General features: G+C 49.7%; 1 protein-coding gene across 4 annotated transcripts in view; it reads left to right on the top strand.

Moving 5' to 3' along the window:
* YY1 (YY1 transcription factor) overlaps nucleotides 1-11800 on the top strand; it is a 32732-nt gene extending 20932 nt beyond the window's left edge. Inside the window, exons 3-7 of one of the 4 annotated variants that reach the window (XR_006599983.1) lie at nucleotides 3556-3616; nucleotides 5305-5463; nucleotides 6801-8209; nucleotides 8852-8955; nucleotides 9079-11800. Coding sequence is in view for 1 of the 4 variants with exons in the window: in XM_023256223.2 (XP_023111991.1) it covers nucleotides 3556-3616; nucleotides 5305-5463; nucleotides 6801-6983 (403 nt within the window). In the remaining 3 variants the exon portion in view is untranslated. Of the gene's footprint in view, nucleotides 1-3555; nucleotides 3617-5304; nucleotides 5464-6800 lie in introns of all 4 variants that reach the window. The other 3 variants (XR_006599982.1, XR_002743323.2, XM_023256223.2) reach the window with 3 other exon arrangements.
* Nucleotides 11801-12313: the final 513 nt, after the last annotated feature.

The raw sequence follows: 12313 nt of genomic DNA on the forward strand, positions 1-12313 counted from the left end.
CCGTGCCCGGGGGGCCTTCCGCCCCAGCCCCACCAGCACAGCCATGGTCACGGTCACGGTCACTCATGGTCACGGTGGGGGTTCTGGTCTGGAGGAGACGAAACTTGTTTGGCAGCAAAGGGCTGATTTTCATTCAAGAATCGGCTCCTTCAAAAACGCTTCATCTTGGCTTCTGGGGCAACTTAGAACTTTGGCGGTTTCCCCCTGCTGAAAATTGTGCCAGGAAACTCCTGCCGGTTTTGGCCCCGGAGTCCAGGCTTTACCGTGTTGTTCCCTCCACGTGTGCGGAGTGAGCTGGTGGGAAGCCGGCGGCGAGGCCACCGGGAGCCCGGGCCCCGTTTTTATAACAGAGCAAGAAGCTTCTCTTGTGGGCTGCCTGGCTCCTGCTTGTAATTCGCAATACATTGAAGGCGCCTTTCTGTTTGTGCCATTTTTCTCCAGTCTCTCAGCCCTTCAGTTGAAAACGGGGGCTTAGAGCACCAGAACCTTCTGGGTTGTTGAGTCTGACTGGCTTTTTTTTTTTTTTTTTTTTTTTAAAGGAACGAACTCATTTTTTAGCTAGGCCCGCTTAGCACACAGCTGGGGATAATAATAGCTGCCATTCCCCCAAGAGCTTCGTGTACATCATCCCTTTCAGTCTTGGCGGCTCTAAAGCAGGTAGCATTCTGCCTTTTTACAGAGTAAGAAACTGAGGCTGAGAAGTTCAGTGATTTGCTCAAGGTCACGCGGCCATAGGAGTCCCCGCCAGGTCTGCCCCCGTTCTGGCTCCGCCACAGCGCCTAGCCACCGTCCCTGGTGTCCTTTGCAAAGGATCCCAGTCAAGGAGAAACTCCAGTCCTGGTTATTCTGAGCAGTTGGGACGGGCTGAGGATGCTCTGAGTAGCAGCATAGGATTTTAGTCTTTTTAAACTTTGTTCTTTTTAAGGATTTCAGCCACTTTATTTTGTAGGTTTATATATCAGTTGGTGCCACGAAGATTTTAATTTTAGTCTTTATTCACACACACACACACACACACACACACACACACACACACACACACAAATACTTTTCAATCTAGGTTTTGGAAAATGACCTTTTCAGTGTTTGCCTTCAAGGAAAATATAAAAGGTACCAACATTACTGCCTCATTTGCCACTCTGTAGTGAAGAAGGAGGATTTGCCAAGGAACTTAAGAGTGGCCGCAGTTAAGCCTTCCACTTCCTTCTTGAGTCCGAGGGTGTTTGTCCAAGTACATTTTAAACTTTCATTCTAAAATCAGTGATACTGCTAAATGCTGGCACACATTTTGCAAATGACATTTTAAGAAGAATACCATTTTGATAATGGTAATAATGACATTTAAGAAATCGAGAGTTTGGTAAATGGTACAGGGTACTATGTTCTTTAATTTAGTGTATATTTGAAAATTTCCATGATCAACATTTTTTGAAAATCAAGTTCCTAGGAATAAATTTAAGAAACTGCATGGAAGGTAGCGTGGGCACACCTGTCCTACTGATGCAGGCACCTCACTGACATTGACTCCAGATGGGTGGGACAGGAAGTGGTTGTCTGCGACTTAATCTGTCAGAGTCAGTTTATTAACGTAATTTGCATAGAGTGAAATCCACCCTCTCTTAGGTGAGTGCCACCTGAGAGAATTTGGACAGGCGCAGTCAGGTAGCCACTTCCGCAGTCGAGACAAAGAGCATTTCAGTGCAGTCGTCAAAGGATGAACATTATAAAGACTGAAGCTTGGTTCTTAATAGACCCTTTTTTATTTTTAATAAAATACTACTGACTGGAGTAGAGAACCCTTTTATGTGAATCACTGTTGTCTTCCGAACTCTGCTGTTACCTCCAGATGGCGCAGTGGCACCAAATTTCTGTTCTCCTTAGTTCTGCGAGCTCGTTCTTGAGCTCCAGGATTTAGTGGTGTTTAAGATAACCGGATAGTTCCGAGCCCTGTATACAAACAGGCACTTAGAAAGTATCTGCTAACTGATGGGGTGATCTTCCAAGTCCAAGAAAGAACGTGTTTTCTACAGGGTTGGAATGGGGGCGGGTACCAAGATGAAAATGCTCTGCTAGAATTTAAAGTGGGAAGGGTATGCGGCTTTGAACAAACTCCTTAGAAGTAAATTACACATCACTTCTCGGGCCTTTTGGCTGAGATCAAGTGAAGTGTAGAAATAAGTCACAGCCACCAGGTAAATTGTTTCAATGATGCTCGCCCAGGGATGGAGAGTTTTAACTAGGTGACTACGTGAGTTCAGGTTTTATCAAGTGGAAGCTTCGGGTCGCCCTTTTCCCAGACCAAGGGTGAAGAAGGGTATTGTTAGGGCCTTGGCTAACTTAAAGAAGACCACAGAGATCTTTTGTACCGAGAGAGCGCTGGTAAGTTAGCTCTTCTTGGGAAGGCCTCACTGACTTTGTTGCTTACTTGTTAACTGTGTGTCCTCACCTAGGAGCGTGAGGTGACAGACGTAGGGACAGGAGAGAACGTCTGTTTCAGACATGTAAATCTGTTTTTCTAGTTTTTCTAGGAATTCTTAATCTCTCACCCCTCTACCACACACAGATCTGTAGGGAGTATTTGGAGAGAGAGTTTTGACAAAAGACCAGAGGTTGGTTCAGTGGAAATGGCAGGTAGGTAAGCTATCAAATCAGCGAGCTCTCTGGGTAGTGACTCCGCACGGGGCTCTCCCCGCTGCCCACGTACGTGATCAGGCCTCTTGTTTTACCCGGTCCCGGAGCAGGGCCAGAAATCGCTGTCACTTAAAAAAAAAAAAAAACGCACTTATTTTTTGAAAAATGGTCATCTCCCCCCCACCGCCACCAAAAGTAGTATGATAAAAATTAAACAGTGGGAAAGGGAAAGGGTATGGGGTGTTCCCGCCTGGCCACCAGGGGCTCCTCCGTCAAGCCTCGGGACCAACAGTTTGTTACTGTGTCTCTTTCCAGAGATAACGTAAGTAATTCTGTTTACGAGAACTATTCTGTACCTTTTAAAAAAGTATTTTAAAGATAAGGCCCGTCAGTGTGAAATGAACCCTCCCTCCCTTTTTTTGTAGCAGTCCGGGAGGGATGTACGTCCCAAGACCCTCCCATACCTGCCGCTTCCTTTTCACAGGCAGCTTTACCACCACAGCTGCTGCCCCTGGACACCATGCTTTGCTCCCGCCAGGAGATCCCTCTGTGGTCTGGGCCGGTGGTCTCTTGTGTTACTTACAGAGCTTGAAGGAAAGAGCAGGTGCCGGAAGCGCCCTGACCTCAGGGCCGGTCCGTTCCGAGCCGCCCCCGCTCCCTCGCTGGGAGACCCCGGCAGCGGCCCCACCTCCGTGAGCGCCAGCTTCCGCATCTGTGGAATGGGAAGGTGCTTCCCGGTCACGGGGGCTCGCTGCGGCGGTCGCATCCCTTCCCTCCTGGACGCGTGTTGTGATCTCAGTGGGTTGTATCTATAAGGAAAACATTCCAGGGGCTATATGATTTATGCCAGATGAGTCTACCCACTCCTACAAATCTCTTTCTCTCTCTTCTTTTTTTTTTCTTTTTTTTTTCTTTTTTGGTAAGAATGAAGCCAAGAAAAATTAAAGAAGATGATGCTCCAAGAACAATAGCTTGCCCTCATAAAGTAAGTAATGCTAGGGGGAAGGTGTTCGTTAAACTGCCAGCAAAGATTTAGAGAGCTCCTGAGAAATCTGCACTTTAATTTCCATCTGATAATTAAGCGAGGAACTACAATCTTTGGTTTCTAAATTCAGGAGGCTCTATTTGTGATGTAAGTTTTGTTGTTCAGTAAAGGCCACTTAAATTTAAATGGTATTAAATGGGGTTACTGTAGGGTGCCAATGTTTTTACTCTTATTATATATTGAATATGCAGTGTTAGGATTTTATTTCTCCTTACCGGATCATTAACAAGTCAGTCTTAAGACTTTGGATTGTGTCTCACCCGCGGACCTTTATGGGACTGTAAACTCATTGTGGAAATTTGGAAATTATTTTGGATGTCACTAAAGCAAACCTAATAAACTTCATATCCTGCACAATTTTCTTAATTTACCCTGTCAATTGTGTGTTACTCGAGGGGTGCTTAATTGTTTTCAAATGTGGTTAGCCTTCCAAACAGAAGGCCGGTCTAAAAAGTCCTTGGAGGTGTTGGCTGGGTGTGTTTCACACCTAATCGGATGGATGGAAAACTAACAGAGAAAGAAGTACCACCTAGGCGAAGAGAAAGAAGAGAGAAATGTTTAATGGAATAAAGAATTTTTTTTAAAGAGCAACAGTTGGAGGAGGAGAAGTCTCAGTTGGTCCTTGTGTTGACCTCCCGGCTTCTTTGCGTCCCTTTTTTTTTAACGCTCTCACCGTGGAGATCCTGAAATGGGAAACCGTTTCCTTTGGGGCCAAAAAGCAAATAAGCATTTGAAAACAGTTACGCCTTCCGAGCCTGTCCGTCCCCTCTAACTTCTCCGTGTCCTTCTTTTCCAAATTCCGTTTTTGAAAATCCCATCTTCTAACTGGAAACCCAGACGGAGGGTCAAAGTGGAAAAGCTGTGGCTCTCCCCTCCCGGGAGGACCCCGCTGTGCTGCCTGCCCGCCCCACTCCTCCGTCCCTGGACAGCAGCTGCAGAAGAAACTGCCAGGGCCGCGAGGCCGTGCTTCTCGGGAGCACCGCGTGCCCGCCCGCCCGCCCGCCTCGCCGCCCTGCCCTGGCGCCCGCGCGCCCGCTTCTCTTTTGGTGTCTCACCGAGTCAGTTTCTTCTGTAGCTGTCATTCCTTGGAGACGCTCTTCTTTCTCTGTCAAGAAAGGGGAAGAGGCAAAGAGAGAAGAGGGAACAGTAGGCGACGGAGGACAGCCCATTCTTGCGGCACAGAATAAGGGGCCCACCCGAGGTCGTGGCGGACAGCCGCCAGTTCACCTCCTTTGGTTTATCAGGGCTTGTGTTACTTCATCGGGGTGGGGGTGGGGGTGGCCTATCAGGTGAGGCGGCTGCGGTGTGGCCGGAAGCCAGGGTGCCGGGTTCTAGTCCCGGCTCGGCTCCTACTAGCGGTGTGACCTTGGGCGAGTTTACCTGAAGACATCTCTGAGCCTCAGTTTCCTCCTCTGTAAAACAAGGGTTTGCATTAAATGAGAAGGCCCTTTCCAGCTATCTGGTTTTTTGTCTTAAATGATATAACATTTCTGTTGTAATACTAAGTAAAATTTAAGGGGGGGCGTTGGGGGGTTACGCGGTTTCTTGTATCAGTGAAGGCTATTAAGCGGTTGGATCCTTTGTAACAGCTGCAGTGTGAACCACTAAGCTTCTCTCTCTGTTCGAAGGGCTGCACAAAGATGTTCAGGGATAACTCTGCCATGAGAAAACATCTGCACACCCACGGCCCCAGAGTCCACGTCTGTGCAGAATGTGGCAAAGCTTTTGTTGAGAGCTCAAAACTAAAACGACACCAACTGGTTCATACTGGAGAGAAGCCCTTTCAGGTAGAGCCAGTCCCTTCCCCTTCCACGCCGCCGCCTGCAGGTGTAGGCAGGGCCGTGGGTGCTCGGGAGACGCAGCCCAGAGACCGAGCGCTCCGAGTGCTCTTCTGCGGGAGACGAAACTGGTGTCCCGAGGAAATACTGAGAAGGGCTGCCCGGCTCTCGACTTCCCCACAGGCCGGATCTCAGGTCCTGGAGGCGGGCTGTAGGGTGGGGGTGGGGGGGTTTGAGGGGGCCTATTTCACCTGCAGAGAACAACAGGATTGCTCAAGTAAGCCTAAAACTGCATTGCTAGTGCGCTCACGGTGGTGTGCAAGCAGTTTGTTTTCTGTGGTTGATTTAAGCATGTTGAGTTCCCAATCGACCGGGAACTCACGGCATCTTACCGGACGAGAATAAGGAGAGTTAACGTTTTGTCTTGTCTTTTAGAAACCCGTGACCAGTGAACGAACTAGCAATACAGCTCTAACGGGGTTCTTTTTTTTTTTTTTTTTGTAACTTTTTTTAATGCTTATCGAGCACAAGCGGGGGGTGAGGTGGGGGGCAAAGAGAGGGAGACTCAGAGTCTGAAGCAGGCTCCAGGCTCTGAGCTATCAGCACAGAACCTGATGCGGGGCTCGAACTCCCAAACCATGAGATCACGACCTGAGCCAAAGTCAGATGCTCAACCGACCGGGCCACCCAGGCGCCCCTTATTTAACTTTTATTTAAGTAATATCTGTACCCCATGTGGGGCTCAAACTCACGACCCCAAAACCAAGAGTCACATGCTTTTCTGACAGCCAGCCTGGCATCCCAACAAGGTGCTTTTTGACACTTGACACCAGAACTCTTCCTAATCATTTGTTTGTTTATTTATTTAATGTTGGTTTAGATTAGAGAGACAGTGCGCTAGCGCGGGAGGGGCAGAGAGAGACGGAGACAGAATGCGAAGCAGGCTCCAGGCTCCAGGCCCCGAGCGGTCATCACAGAGCCCGACGCTGGGCTCAAACTCACACGAGCCGTGAGATCATGACCTGAGCCGAAGTCAGACCCTTAGCCACCTGAGCCACCCGGGCTCCCCTCATTTGTATTTTATTATTTGAAACATTGACAGAAATACGAACACCTTAACACGATACCGAGGGAGATTCTTGGAATTTCTCCTCCCTCGTACTGAAATAAGTCGTGAGGTGGGTTCGGGAGTTGCCCTGGGATGGGACGGGCACGCTTCCCCAGAACAGGGAGGGAACGGTGTCTGGTGAGGGGAGCGGGCTGTTCTGTGGCGCAGCAGCCAGCTGCTCGCGCCCTCGGGGCCTGGTCAGAGTCTGAGCGGGTTCTCTCTGATCTCTCCTGGACAGTGCACGTTCGAAGGCTGCGGGAAGCGCTTTTCACTGGACTTCAATTTGCGCACACACGTGCGCATCCATACCGGGGACAGGCCCTACGTGTGCCCCTTCGACGGCTGTAATAAGAAGTTTGCTCAGTCGACTAACCTGAAATCTCACATCTTAACACACGCTAAGGCCAAAAACAACCAGTGAGAAGAAGAACGGAGAAGACCCTTCTCGACCCCGGGGAGCATCTTCCAGGAGTGTGATGGGGAATAAAGACGCCTCTCCTTTGTATATTGTTTCTAGGAAAGAATTTTAAAAATGAATCCTACACACCTAAGGGACATGTTTTGATAAAGTAGTAAAAATTAAAAAAAAAAAAAAAACAAACTTTAATAAGATGACATGGCTACGATGCTCTGTCTTGCTCTGTAATCTCGTTTCAAAAACACGGTGTTTTTGTAAAGTGTGGTCCCAACAGGAGGACAATTCATGAACTTCGCATCAAAAGACGATTCTTTATACAACAGTGCTGAAAACGGGACTTCTTTTCACATTCTTATAAATACGAAGCTCACCTGTTGCTTACAATTTTTTTAATTTTGTATTTTCCAAGTGTGCATATTGTACACTTTTTGGGGATATGCTTAGTAATGCTACGTGTGATTTTTCTGGAGGTTGATAACTTTGCTTGCAGTAGATTTTCTTTAAAAGAATGGGCAGTTACATGCATACTTCAAAAGTATTTTCCTGTAAAAAAAAAAAAGTTCTATAGGTTTTGTTTGCTATCTTAATTTTGGTTGTATTCTTTGATGTTAACACATTTTGTATAATTGTATCGTATAGCTGTATTGAATCATGTAGTACCAAATATTAGATGTGATTTAATAGTGTTAATCAATTTAAACCCATTTTAGTCACTTTTTTTTTCCCGAAAAATACTGCCAGATGCTGATGTTCAGTGTACTCTCTTTGCCTGTTCAGTTACAGAAAGTGGTGCTCAGTTGTAGAATGTATTGTACCTTTTACCACCTGATGTGTACAGCCCATGTAACGGAAAGGGCAACAATAAAACAGCAATCCTACAGAAAGAATACGGCAGAAAAAGCTCTGTAAGCACAGTCTTATTTCCTTTTGTTGTCCAGAATAATTCCAATTCTTGAGCCTCCCAGAAATTGGAAGCCAAATAAAGCAACTGAAGTTTCCTTTACTTTCGCGCTCAGCTACGGTGACTGGTGATTGAAGCAGCACATAGATGTTTTGGTCCTTCCTACGCGTGCTGAGCTCTGAGAGCGAGTAGGTGACAGGCATCCCGAGTTAAGGAACTACCTCAGAGGACCCCCAGCCGGACCCGTGGGAGATAGGAGTTTGATTTTAGCTCCCCCAGCAAAAGCGTGGCTGAAACAGTTGTGCCCCGGCCTGTGTGCGCGCTCCAGGTAAGCTGGCGACCAGGCGGGGCGCGAGCAGAGGGGGCAGCGGGCGCCTCTGCGGCTCGGGAAGCGCTTCCGGTTCTTGGCGGTTGGCTTGAGAGCCTTGGCTCCCCCATCCGGTGGGGTCTTCGCACGCTGGCAGGTGCAGCAGTTGAGTGCCCAGCGGCTTATTAACGTCACGCTTCCAGCCGGGTACCGAGTGCAGATTGGCAGGGTGGTGCGATGATTAAGAAAGTTGTACTCAGTGAGTACTTGACCTCTCACGTTGTGACCTCCTAAATGTACGATTATAATTTTTGAATTTTACTTCGAGTCCCATATCGGGCTCGTGAGAATGTTTTATAAACCGCCAAGATGCAGCAAAATCCCATGTATTCAAAATGCAAACACACCGGGTGTCTCTGTGCTGTAGGCTTGACTCTGCGAGGTAATTGACAAACTAGCTAATACCTGAGATTTATTTACAAGATGTCCAGGACACCATCAGGTCCAAGATGTAGCCCTGTCTCTTCCACCTTCTCCATCGGTCCTGCACAGGAGGGCTGGTGACCTAATGACAGTGACCCTGTGGCTCTCCGGAACTTTGAAGTGCCTTCTGAATCATAAAATGAAAATTTTAACTTCAGACGCTTTGTTTTATTCGTTCAGAATCTGTTATCCATTGGGTAGTTTGATGGAAGTGAGTTAATGAGAAGACCCCAGCTGTTCTCTGGATAAGCCAGGCTTTGCTGTATCTGGCAGTCAGGAGAGAGGTAAGCCCGCGGTGGAGGTCCCCTTCAGAGCCGCGCGCCCCGGCGCGCGCGCGGTTCTTTGGCCAGACCCGGGGCCGAGGCCTGTGGCGTAAAACGCCCTATACCTTCCCTCCCCACCCTCAGGTGAGCAGTCTCTGGGTGGCCGTACCGAATGCCACTCTGGTGGGGTGGCCGTGTTAGGAGTCTGGAGCCTCGTTCCCTCCACCCCCACCCCGCCCAGCGCCACCACACGGGAGCCTGGTGCCCGCGCTGGCCTCAGGACTTCCGCCCGGGGACCCACGGCAAGACAGACTTGTGTCGCGCCAGCAACCCCAAGAGCCACGCCGTGACCTACAGAGAAGCCAGGCTCCCACGTGGAGCGAGGTCCCCCCTTCCTCTGTGCCTTGATCCTTGGGGGATGCCTCGGTCATCTCTTGCGCCCCTTTCGTCTCTGAGTGAACCGTCGTCGCTCCCCGGGACTCTTTGCCCGTGTGTCACCTCTCAGTCTGCAGAGTTCATTGCTGACGGGAATTTGATTGGGGGTTTGAAGACCACGTAAGGTCCCAAGTTCCTCGGCGGTAACCTCTGTTCCCAATAGTGTAGGAAACGAATCAGCGAGTGGCGGTGTTAAGGGTAGCTTGTTCTCATTGGCTGGAACCCAAACCCGTTTTGCTTGTGGTGAGAATTTATAATTTTGCTAAAGATGTGATTTGCTAAAATTGGAAGTAGTGTTCTAACAGTGAGTCACTTGTCTTGAGGATTAATCTGATTTATAAGTAATAGTGATAGACCTATTTTCTTACATCCCAGCGGAAACAAATGCACGTTTCTGGCGTATGTAATATAAAAACTCCAGAGGATAAGTTTACACTTTACAAGAAGTTGTTTTCTATTTTTGGATTTCTTATTATTTCCCCCCCTTTTTGGTAGTGGGGCTCAGGGGGAAGCATAATATTTGTATAGAGAACTGTCACCCCAGAGTGACCTTTATTTTCCAAGGTGACATTGAACTCACGCTGTTGGTTTCACATGGTGTTTGTGTGCTGTGCCTAGATTCAAGGCCTGAGGATTTGAGGAAAATCAAGATCTCCCCCACCCCCCACCCCCCATTCGGTTTTCATGTGCAAGTTCTTTTAAATGTCACTTATTTTGCTGGATCTGAGTGAAGTAAGGCCCTTTGACAGCCTAGTATCTCAGTGCCTGCCAGTGTTTCCAAGCAGAGTTCTAGATGGTGTCTTCACAGAGGAGAGTCACTTGCGTTCAGCCAGAACCCAGGGAGATTCGCGGTCGGCCTGAGCAGTTGCGGTGCCGTGAGGGGGCTTTACTGCCGCCCCGCTCTGCCCAGCCGCACTCAGCCGCTGTCACTCACCTCCGAATGTATGTCCGAGGCGCAGGAACCCCTGGCCCTCCCGGAGACCCGATGACCCCGCCCGCACTCCGCACAGGCAGCGAGAACCCATCATTTCTTGTCCTGACTCCTCTGTGGCCTGAGACGAGCACGGCTTAGGAAAGCCGTGCGTTATTCCTCTTTTGATTCTTAAGTTCCTTCTGTTTTCTGGACATCTGACCACCAGCAAGAGCAAGGATCCCAGAGGTCTGGTATAGTGGGAGAGCGGAAGCTGTTTACAGGCGTTCCCTTCACGCCACGACCCTGCCGGGAGGCCTCCTCCTAGCCTGCCTGTCGTTGGATGGCCGCAGACGCCCAGCCTTAGGGGGCAGGGATACTCGCCTGACTTTGTAGCCCTTTGTCCTGGCTCCTGTTGGCATTAGTCAAGTCCAGCGGGTGATGGCAGCACCCAGACTTCACCCCCGAGGCAGGGGAAGAAGCCCGGGTTGCGAGCTCTGCTTCCTTGCCGCTCCGGTCACGCCCTCCACTGCCCCCTGACTTCCCGGCCTCGGCCTCCTTTGTCACCGCTCAGGTTGTGCACAAGTTCCCTGCTTGCCCGAACGGTGTGAACGCAGGCCCTTCAGAGCAGCGGCGTCAGGCTCCTGGCAGTCCCTTCAAGCCGGAGAGGATGCTGGAAGGTGCTGGAGAGGATGTCTAAGCTGGGACCGTGCGGAGACAGACGGTGGGAGGGGGTGGGTGGCGTACTGCTGAGGCGCTTCCTCCGCTCCCCTTACAACAGCTGGAAGGGAATGTTGGAACGAAACGTTGGCCTTAGGTCAGCAGGCAAACGGGACTCCCCGCGAGCCGGTCACCCCGCTCCGCTCCCTGTGTTACCGACCAGCGTTGTGCGAGTCTGCAGAGGGTGAGCGGGTGCGGCGGGATCACGTTCCATCGGAGTCACGATGATTGATTTTCCACAAAGCGGCAAGTTTGATCCAGTTGACAGCTTTTTCGTTCCAGACAGGTGCCGTGAGAAACGGCATCGGGATGTCGCGGGGAGGGGGCAGGTGCCGTGCTGTATTCTGTCTGCTGCTCTATCTGGGGGCCACGCGGTGTCTGCGCACATAGTGGAGGGCAAGGGGCATCAGTACCGAACAGAGTAGCCTTGTTTCTACGACATCCATAACTGTTAACCAGGCTCTAGTATCTCCGGACGGTGATCGGTCAAGCCATTTTCATAGAACAATTCTGTTTTTATTCACTTTCTGGTAACTTCCGTAGGCCCTGACTCAAGGACTTAGCGTCGTGTCTCATGTACATCTTTTCTTAAATGTTCTCTGCCATTTCTGGAATTGTCCTTGGTTTTTCCTTAGCTCATAGGTCATAGATGCAGAAATATTATAGTATTTAAGGCATCCGCATCAAGCATCAGATGGCTTTGCATCCAGAAAAACCTTTAACGATAACTCCGTTTGAAGCACCACGCATGTGTAACATGGCTCTATAAAATATAATAAACGCATAACGTTGTTAAGCTTTTCAATGCCTGTGGTTCTCGTTTGTCCCCCAGTCCTCCAAGCCGCCTCTCCCCGAGTCTCCTTACACGGGCAACCTGGCCACAAGCTGCCTGGGGTGGCTCCTCGTGGGTTTCCTTCCGGCACGGAAACGGAAACGCGCAGGATTCCACTCGTGCTGGCGAGAAGTGCTTCCTGAACGTCTCCCCGCTCCGAGATGGGCTGATGGGTCGGAGTTTTCATGAAGAGCCCGCCCGCTTTTCAGAAAGCACAGCACGGCCACATGACATTCTCATGGCCCACTGATGCCCAGTGGCAGCTCTGGGAGCTCCGGTGCCTAAAAGAAGGGCTTACTAACTGGGATAAGACTTAACAGCCTGATAAACTATGTACCGAGAGCTCCTGAGGATTTGGCTAAAAGCAAAATGCAGAGGAGCGTCCTGCTCTGTCCTGGCTGGGGCCCTGGTGTTTTGGTGTACTGATCAAGGAGATTCATGTGACTTTTCCTCCTTTTTGCTAATGATGGAAGGGGCTGCTG

Source organism: Felis catus, chromosome B3 (genome assembly GCF_018350175.1).
Source record: "Felis catus isolate Fca126 chromosome B3, F.catus_Fca126_mat1.0, whole genome shotgun sequence".
NCBI classification, from domain to species: Eukaryota; Metazoa; Chordata; class Mammalia; order Carnivora; family Felidae; genus Felis; species Felis catus.